We start from the raw sequence: 10,000 nt of genomic DNA, 5'->3' as shown, positions 1-10,000 counted from the left end.
AGCCGACCTCTGTGTTAGATAAGCAGCGGATGACATGTTCAGAGTCGGCTCTGTCCCAAATGGTGCACTTAATGTACACTAGAGTGTCAGTTCAGGTTGCTGATGCACCCTTGATGCACACTTGGGTCAAGTATGCACTAATGTAGATTACTTGTGACAGTATAAGCAGAATTATCTCATCAGTGGACTTGGAGGAGGACAGCAAGAACTTAAAGCACCTTTTAACACTAGTGCACTACCTATGAATGCTAGTGTACTACATACTGTGCAGTATAGACAGTATACTCAGCAATTCCCATGATAATATCATAACATGTCAATTCAGAGAGTGTGTCCCGTTATCACGGAGTTATTATCATTAACTAAAACTATTTCCGTTAACTGAAATAAAGCTGCAGTATAATTTATAAATATTAGATCGAAAACTTAAAACTTGCCAATACAAAAATTAAACATTTCTAATTTCCGTTTAGTTTAAGTTGAAGCACTAAAATGTCTAACTGGATATAAAACTAAAACAGTAATAATTAATTAATTAATTAGTTAGTTAATTAATAATAATAAACTAATAAAAATGACAAAAGCACAAAACAAAATTTAAAAAAATGTAATGAAAATTTAAATCAAAACTTAAAGCCTAAAAAGACAAAATATTAATAAACACTTATTTAAAATATTATAAAAAATCGTAAAAAAATTATTTCGGTTGCCAAGACAACATTTCTCATTTTCATTTTAGTTCATGTCGAAGCACTAAAATGACTGTAAATTACTATAAATAAAATAAGTAAAAAATAAAATGAAACTAAAACTTAAATAAATAAACAGTAATATAGTAATAAAATGAAAAGGCACATAAAATTACTAAAAATGTAACTAAAATTAAAACAAAAAATGGAAAGCATATAAATATTAATAAATATTAATTCCAAATACTAATAAAAACTATAATAGTTCATAAAAACGTAATAAAAATTATTATAAAAAAACTATAACATAATATAATATTAATAGAATCTTACTTTAGATATTGCCAAAGCAACATTTGGTTTAGTTGTTAAGTTGAAGCATTAAAATGGTTAACTGTAAATAAAACAAAGAAAAACCAAAATCTAATTAAATTAAACCTAAATAGTCCATTTAAAAAAGCACATAACAAAACTACTAGAAATGTAACTAACATTCAAATTAAAACTGAATATCAAAATAAAAGCTAAATCAAAATATTGATAAAGACATTATTAGTATATAAATAATACTAAAATAACTGCACAGAAATTGCATTTTAATCCACTTGAGTAAAAGTGGTTGGTAATGCTTCTCTTGTTGCTCTGGAAACAGAAGCTGAAGTGAAGTGCAGTGCATTGTGGGATGCAGTATCTCACGCAGGGCGCTCTGGTTGCACACTGCACTTTTTTGGCAGATGTATGCTTTGTCTATGGTCCTCCATTCAGATAGAAAATGCACACACAGTGCACAGTATATATACTGCATACTGAAAACATTAGTATGTTAGTATGGTGTTATGCACACTCACACACAGCTACACAAGCTACAGCCCTCGGCTCTCTGCTGCCTCCTGCTGCTGGTGCACTGCATTACATGAGCAACATCAAACTCTGCTTTCACATGAAGTATATAAAGCTTAATCCACAAGGTCTGTTGGACAAAATGCAGGCAAAAATAAGCTATTGTTATGAACACAGCCCCACGGCACACTTGCACTCTCTAAAACAAAACTCCTTTTTTGGCTGCATAGGGTTCTTGAATTACTAAAAATATATATTTATTTCACAATAGTTTCTTCAGATCAGTGTTTTGGTTTCATTAAAGCACCAGAACATTTTCCTAAAGAATTGAAAAAAAAAAACAATTAGACAGTTCGTTGTGCATTATTATATTGTATTATATTATATTGCATATTTAAAATATTTTTCGCAACTAGCTAAGCAACTAGAAAAAATGGTGTTACGCAATCATATTTAATAATAAAAATTAAATTAAATCAAATTCATTTTCCTTTTTTAGCATGCATTGTATTATAATATTTTATTATTTTAAATATTTTTCATAACTAGCTGAACAAATAGAAAAATACCAAAATTAGTAGTTTTAAAATAAAATAAAATAACATTAATAAAAATGTAAAAAATAAAATAAAAAAATATTATCTTTTTTTAAATTAAAGATGTGTATACGATAAATTGTCCATTATTATATTATATTATATTATATTATATTATATATTTAAAATATTTTTCACAACTAGCAAAAATAGTGTTACGCAAACATATTTAATAATAAAAATTTAATTAAATAAAAACTTATATTTACAAATTAATTTTTATTCAATATATTCATTTTCCTATTTTAGCATGCATTGTATTATAATATTTTATTATTTAAAATATTTTTCATAATTAGCTGAACAAATAGAAAAATACCAAAATGTGTAGTTTTAAAATAAAATAAAAATTTAATTAAAATTATATTTACAAAATCCTATTTATTATATATCTTTTTTAATTAAAGATGTGTATACAATAAATAGATAAATAAATTAATTAATAAGTAAATAAACTAAACAGTGTTTATATAATATATTATATTACTTTTTTTATATATATTCTGGTGCTTTAATGAACCCCAAACACGTGTATTTATTTATTCAATTATTTTGTATATACGGTACATTTTTGTTAGAAACAATATAATAATAATATTTACAAAATCATTTTTATGAAATTGTTTTTGAAATAATAATGTATATACAAAACAAATGAATAAATAAATGCAATATTTGCTTTAAAAAAATCATTGTTTGGGGTTTTTAAAGCACCAGAATATTTTCTAAAAAAATTACGAAATAAAAAATGCTCTATACGAATCTATATGATTCCCTGGGGATTTTATCTTGTAATTTTTAAGAGTGTAGAGCGGATTGTGCAGGTATAAACCTCAACATGAAGAATAAAGGCTCTCACACACGGCTCAAACTGGGCCAAAGTTTCTCTCTTCTCCATTCATCACAGCATCTCTCCTGCTCCAGACACCGCAGCTGAAGTGATTCGCAATGGCAGCCACTTCTAAACGAATCAGGCACGATTGCACGAGATTGCAATTCACACACACACACACACACACACACACACACACACAGGGGCAGGCAAATGAAGACATAAACGCACACACATACGCAAATGCACGCTCATTCTGCACACAGAAGCATTACTAGTTTCACAGAGATGAAGATAAAATTCAAATAACATGCAAATGAGGCGTGTGCGGCTCGAGGTGTGTGTGTGTGAATGTGTGAGTGTGAGTGTGTGTGTGTGTGTGTGTGAGTGTGTGTGTGTGTGTGTGTCTGTGTGCGTGTGCGTGCGTGTGCATGTGCGTGTGCGCGTGTGCCTGTGTCTGTGTCTGTGTGTGTGTGTGTGTGTGTGTGTGTCTGTGTGCGTGTGTGTGCGTGTGCGTGTGCGCGTGTGCCTGTGTTTGTGTGTGTGTATGTGTGTGTGAGTGTGTGTGTGTGTGTGTGTCTGTGTGCGTGTGTGTGCGTGTGCGTGTGCATGTGCGCGTGTGCCTGTGTCTGTGTCTGTGTCTGTGTGTGTGTGTGTGTGTAGGTGGCTGAAAGCGAGGCAGTATCCAAACAATCCTGGCTAAAAGCATCACTCCTGTAGCTCCAGGGGTTTCTGCCGAAGAGACGGTCACGACCAGCACAACGCAAACCAACAGAATGCACAATCACATCCACACAACAGAAAACCTGCAGAAATTACCAATAAATCATCAAATAAAGACTTACAGACAATTAGACTTAAATACAATACAGACTTAAAAACAATTCATTTTAATTAAATTTAGTCCTAAAATCATTTTTGCATTACTTTTTCCTTTATTATTTTCTGTATTTATATTTATTCTTAATTTTATCTACATTTAAAATTTAATTCAAATTTTAATTATGTATAATTTAGATTTATTCTCTGTATTTATTATTTTCTATATTGGTTGTACTTATTTAATTTGTTATTTATTTGTAATACGGAAATAAATACATGGGGGAATAAATATGTACATAAAAATAATTAAAACACAAATGAGCTAATAAAAAAATTAATACATGTAATAATAGGAAAATAAATAAAGGAATAAATGACTTGATAAAACAAATACAGTTCATTTTAATGACACTTATTCCTAAATTATTTTTGTATTATTTATTTCGTTATCCTTTATTAGTTATTTTCCATATTTATTTTTAACTTGATGTTTATTCTTTTTAACTTTACATTTTAGACTTCCTTCCTTTCATTCCTTTTTTTTTATTTATTTAATTTATTTATTTATTTATTAAATAAATACTAGTGGGAATTAATAAATATAAAAATAAATAAACACATTAATATAAATATAATAAAAGCATAAATGAAAATTTTAAAATACAGTTAAAAATAAAAAATAAAGGAGGGAAAGTAATACATAAATGAATTCAGGGCTAAATTTAATTAAAAATGTATTTTTTTTGTTTTAGGAAATCATTTATTCCTTTATTTATTTTCCTATTATTACATTTATTTATTTATTATATTCTGCAGGTTTTGTCTTTTATAAAACCACACACACACACACACACACAAGCACAAATACAGCAGTAACAAAATTCAGACTCATTTTACCATCTTTCACATGTCGCATGATTTACTCTAATATAATAAAGGTCACTTTCACTTCAGTGTCGATATCAAACTGTTTCTACAGAATTGTTCTTCTCATAACAAGCCCTATAACCAGTCCTGCCAGCTGGTAAACACTGTAACAACACAACCATTCAAAATGATTTTTTATTTATTTTTTCATTTCGGTAGACAAAGATTACCAACAAATGTGGCCTTTATTGTCAATGTCTGTCTGACGCAACACATACTGTATGGCCATATGTGTGTCTGTGTGTGTGTGTGTGTGTGTGTGTGTGTGTGTGTGTGATGTCAAAGCCCAGGATTTCCAAATAACCAACACTCAACATCTACAATCAAAGGCTGATTTCAAATCTAAAGTCTTTTTTGGGCCACATTTATAAATCGGACTGTTTGTTTTTTGCATGCAGCGCAATAGAAAGACGCATTGTCTGTTATCTCATCACATTCAATTGAAAATACAAGCTCAAAACTCGGGTGAGTTATCATTTCTCCCGCCGTGAGGGTATTGCGGCGCGGTAATATCAGCAAACTCGCGTGAGTTTTTCGTTTGATCTCATTTGGCTGGCTTGTGCACGAGGATCTGGTTTCTGCTGTAATGCGCTCTGGTCTGTGATGAGAAAGGCGCAGACGAAGGGAATCTGGCTGATTGGGTCGGAGCGCGGCTCATCCAACAGCAAACCTGTCACTTCCAATTCCGTCAGGGAGGAAGAAAACTGCTGGCGTGGACGAGCAACACCGTCACATGTTCACCTTCCTGAAAATGACATCAACTGTCCAGACAGATTTAATCTGGCGGTTCACATCTCTCTGCGCTAACAAAACAGCCCAGAAGTATTGCCTTCTCAATCTCATCGTCTGCACACAAGACACGTCTAAGCCAATCAAATGCTTTAATCTACACATAGTTTAGTTCAATCCAATCGAGCTCAACTCAGTGACCCACAAATGGGTTGTTAGAATCGGCTCGTGAACAATTGGAAAACATGCAAATAAAAAAATGCATATATTTCTGCTTAATATAATTGCGCTTAAAAGGGGGGGGGGAACGCTTCCCAAAACTACTGTCATATGGACAATTTTAGGAGGTGTGGAGACATTTAGGAGATATTTTTAGGATTTTTAGGGGATTTGGAAATAGTGACCACTTACTTAAAGGGGTCATATGATGCTTTTTTAAAGATCATTATTTTGTGTATTTGGTGTAACAGAATATGTTGACATGCTTTAATGTTCAAATACTGTACATTATTGTCGGTCCTCTATGCCCACATTTGGGCGGCATTATGCTAATATTTCCATATAGTGATGTAGATATGTGGGGGTGTGTTAGAACGAGCCGTTTTAGGGGGGCGTGGCAGAGTCTTACCTTTTATAAAGAATATCTCTTTGGATTTGAGACTTTAGTCTTTGCAACTTTACAGATCTTCTTTATGCACTAAGAGCTTGTAACACTCCAAAGAGAAAGGAAAACTTGAAATCGCATCATATGACCCCTCTAAATCACGTAAATAAAAGAATTACCTAGCTATGTGGAAACCCTACTGTGATCCAGAAATACACTACCGCTCAAAACGTTGGGGTTGGTTTGAGTCTCTTCTGCTCACCGAGGCTGCATTTATTTGATCAAAAATGCAGTAAAAACTTTACAGCTACATTTTAAATAACTGTTTTCTATGTGAATATAAAGCTGTATTTTCAGCATCATTACTCCAGTCTTCAGCGATCCTTCAGAAATCATTCTAATATTCTGAGAAACATTTCTGATTATTATCAATGTTGAAAACAGTCGTGCTGCCCCGATATTTTTGTGCAAACTGTGATGCATTTTATTTGTCAGGATTCACAAATTAATAGAAAGTTAAAAAGAAGTGCATTTATTTGAAATAGAAATCTTTTGTAACATTATAAAATGTATTTACTGTCACTTTTGATCAATTTAATGCGTCCTTGATGAACAAAAGCATTAAATTAAATGAGCAAAAAATAAATAAAAAATCTTACCGACCCCAAACTTTTTGAATGTTAGTTAATAACTTCAAATAAATTATCAAAAACATGATCAGCACAGATGATTGTGCATCTATATGAAAAAGTAATACCGATCTAAAGCTCATACATGATGCTAAATACACTCACACTCACACACACACACACACACACACACACACACACACACATCCTTCTTCCATGAGGATGATTTGTGGTTTAACAGGATTAACGGGAAAACCAAAGCAAAAGGTCACGAGAACAATTGGTTTCCTGCTGCATTCAGATCAAACAGACGGATGCATGAAAGAAAACGATGGAAACTAGTGCACTGCACAGTATATACTACATACTACATATGCATACTACTGCTTTAAATAATGTGAACACTAATACAATATTCTACTATATAAATATAAATATTAATAAATAAATATGTGTGCACATATATATATATTCAAATTCAAATTCAAATTAAAAAAACTTTATTAATCCCAACAGATTGTCATAGCAAAGTCAGAATGACCTCCTCTCCTAGGTTCACGAAACGGTCGTCCATAAAATGCATTGCTGTTCTGTTGTAAGTAATCTTAAAGATTCCTAAATGCATCTACTTCCGGAAGGCCAAATAAAGTGCTTTTGCTTTCTCCTAGAAACACACAGCGTCTCCCTGACATGCTGCTTCAACACTAACTGCGGTTACTGAAACCACGCCTTCTTTCTTTGCGTGCACATTTGGGCGGCATTATGCTAATATTTCCATATAGTGATGTAGATATGTGGGGGTGTGTTAGAACGAGCCGTTTTAGGGGGGCGTGGCAGAGTCTTACCTTTTATAAAGAATATCTCTTTGGATTTGAGACTTTAGTCTTTGCAACTTTACAGATCTTCTTTATGCACTAAGAGCTTGTAACACTCCAAAGAGAAAGGAAAACTTGAAATCGCATCATATGACCCCTCTAAATCACGTAAATAAAAGAATTACCTAGCTATGTGGAAACCCTACTGTGATCCAGAAATACACTACCGCTCAAAACGTTGGGGTTGGTTTGAGTCTCTTCTGCTCACCGAGGCTGCATTTATTTGATCAAAAATGCAGTAAAAACTTTACAGCTACATTTTAAATAACTGTTTTCTATGTGAATATAAAGCTGTATTTTCAGCATCATTACTCCAGTCTTCAGCGATCCTTCAGAAATCATTCTAATATTCTGAGAAACATTTCTGATTATTATCAATGTTGAAAACAGTCGTGCTGCCCCGATATTTTTGTGCAAACTGTGATGCATTTTATTTGTCAGGATTCACAAATTAATAGAAAGTTAAAAAGAAGTGCATTTATTTGAAATAGAAATCTTTTGTAACATTATAAAATGTATTTACTGTCACTTTTGATCAATTTAATGCGTCCTTGATGAACAAAAGCATTAAATTAAATGAGCAAAAAATAAATAAAAAATCTTACCGACCCCAAACTTTTTGAATGTTAGTTAATAACTTCAAATAAATTATCAAAAACATGATCAGCACAGATGATTGTGCATCTATATGAAAAAGTAATACCGATCTAAAGCTCATACATGATGCTAAATACACTCACACTCACACACACACACACACACACACACACACACACACACATCCTTCTTCCATGAGGATGATTTGTGGTTTAACAGGATTAACGGGAAAACCAAAGCAAAAGGTCACGAGAACAATTGGTTTCCTGCTGCATTCAGATCAAACAGACGGATGCATGAAAGAAAACGATGGAAACTAGTGCACTGCACAGTATATACTACATACTACATATGCATACTACTGCTTTAAATAATGTGAACACTAATACAATATTCTACTATATAAATATAAATATTAATAAATAAATATGTGTGCACATATATATATATTCAAATTCAAATTCAAATTAAAAAAACTTTATTAATCCCAAAGGGAAATTGCTTTCCATGTTACAATTGCTCTCAAATAAGAAAGTATATATATATATATATGTGTGTGTGTGTGTGTGTGTGTGTGTGTGTGTGTAGCATATAACATGCATGTTTGTACAGTACTTACGGGCTGACGACCCTGAACTGAACGTAGGGCACAAGCTGCAGTAGAAGACGGACACCGTTCTGCCATTCCTCCTCGCTGCGAAATTCACAGCCCTGAGCATCACACTCCTCGAACGAGAACTGATAATATGTGTTGGAGTCTTCAAACACCAGCCGCTGGTCGACTGCGGGGACGACAGAGAGCCATTTTAAACACGCCACACATATATGTGATCCATGCAGTGCGCTTCAGTTCTATACTGCACTGTATTCCATATTCCATACAGTATTCCAATCCTATATTCAAGATTGCATACAGGAAATTCTAAATTCTAAAACAAGTAGCAGCAGGAAATATTGCATTCGAAACATGCAGTGTGTGTGTTTACCTAAAACTAAAACCAAAACATTTTTTAAAAATATAATTTTAATTTGAAATAAAATAAATATAAAATGAAATAAAATCCCCCCAAAATTAAACTTATTTTAAGTTAGTTGCCAAGGTAACATTTCTCATTTCTATTTAATTTAAGTTAAAGTACTAAATTTTATTATTATTTATTCACTTTTTAACGCATTGCCAGCATCAAGGCTATTTTCATGGCAATCTCTGATTAAATTATACAAGGTATACAATTAACAAAAGGTTATAAAAGACACAAAAATTCTAAAATACATTCAGGCGATGCATTTTTAAATAAATCGGTTAGACACACCTCTGAATAAAACCGTGTGTAATAAAGTATATAAAATATAAATATATAAAATAGTAAAAAAAAAATACTAAAATTTTAACTAAAATGAAAATGAAAACAGGAATTTTAAATTAAATATTAAACATAGCATTTGAGTGATACTAAATAACCCTGGTGATTAACCTGAGTGCAGTATTCCCAGCTCCAGCAGCACCTGCCAGACACGAGACGCCATTAACCTGCACTGAACTGACACACACTGCTCCAGGAGCCACTGGACCAGCTCCACACCGACATAACTCCTCCTGCATGGACACACACACGCACCCGGGCGCGCACACACACACACACACACACACACACACAGAGACACAGACACACACACACACACAGAGAGACACAGACACAGACACACTCACACTCACACTCACAACCACAACCACAACCACAACCACAAACACACACAAACACACACACACAACCACAAACACACACAAACACACACACAACCACAACCACACACACACACACGCACACACGCACACACAGACACAGACACAGACACACA

General features: G+C 32.9%; 1 protein-coding gene across 2 annotated transcripts in view; it reads right to left on the bottom strand.

The window, feature by feature from the left end:
• The window catches only part of LOC107571363 (rap guanine nucleotide exchange factor 5-like), a 75,990-nt gene that overhangs the window by 51,081 nt on the left and 14,909 nt on the right, over positions 1–10,000 (bottom strand). For both annotated transcript variants that reach the window (XM_016257683.1, XM_016257684.1), the window contains exons 4-5: positions 9,616–9,737; positions 8,760–8,922 (exon numbers count right to left, since the gene is read on the bottom strand). In XM_016257683.1, the coding sequence (XP_016113169.1) occupies positions 8,760–8,922; positions 9,616–9,737 (285 nt within the window). The remainder of the gene's footprint in view (positions 1–8,759; positions 8,923–9,615; positions 9,738–10,000) is intronic.

The sequence above is a fragment of the Sinocyclocheilus grahami genome, unplaced genomic scaffold, assembly GCF_001515645.1.
Source record: "Sinocyclocheilus grahami isolate Dianchi unplaced genomic scaffold, SAMN03320097.WGS_v1.1 scaffold1585.1, whole genome shotgun sequence".
Lineage (NCBI taxonomy): Eukaryota > Metazoa > Chordata > Actinopteri > Cypriniformes > Cyprinidae > Sinocyclocheilus > Sinocyclocheilus grahami.
The sequence above is the reverse complement of the archived record's forward strand: the minus strand, read 5'-3'. Positions and strand labels throughout refer to the sequence as shown.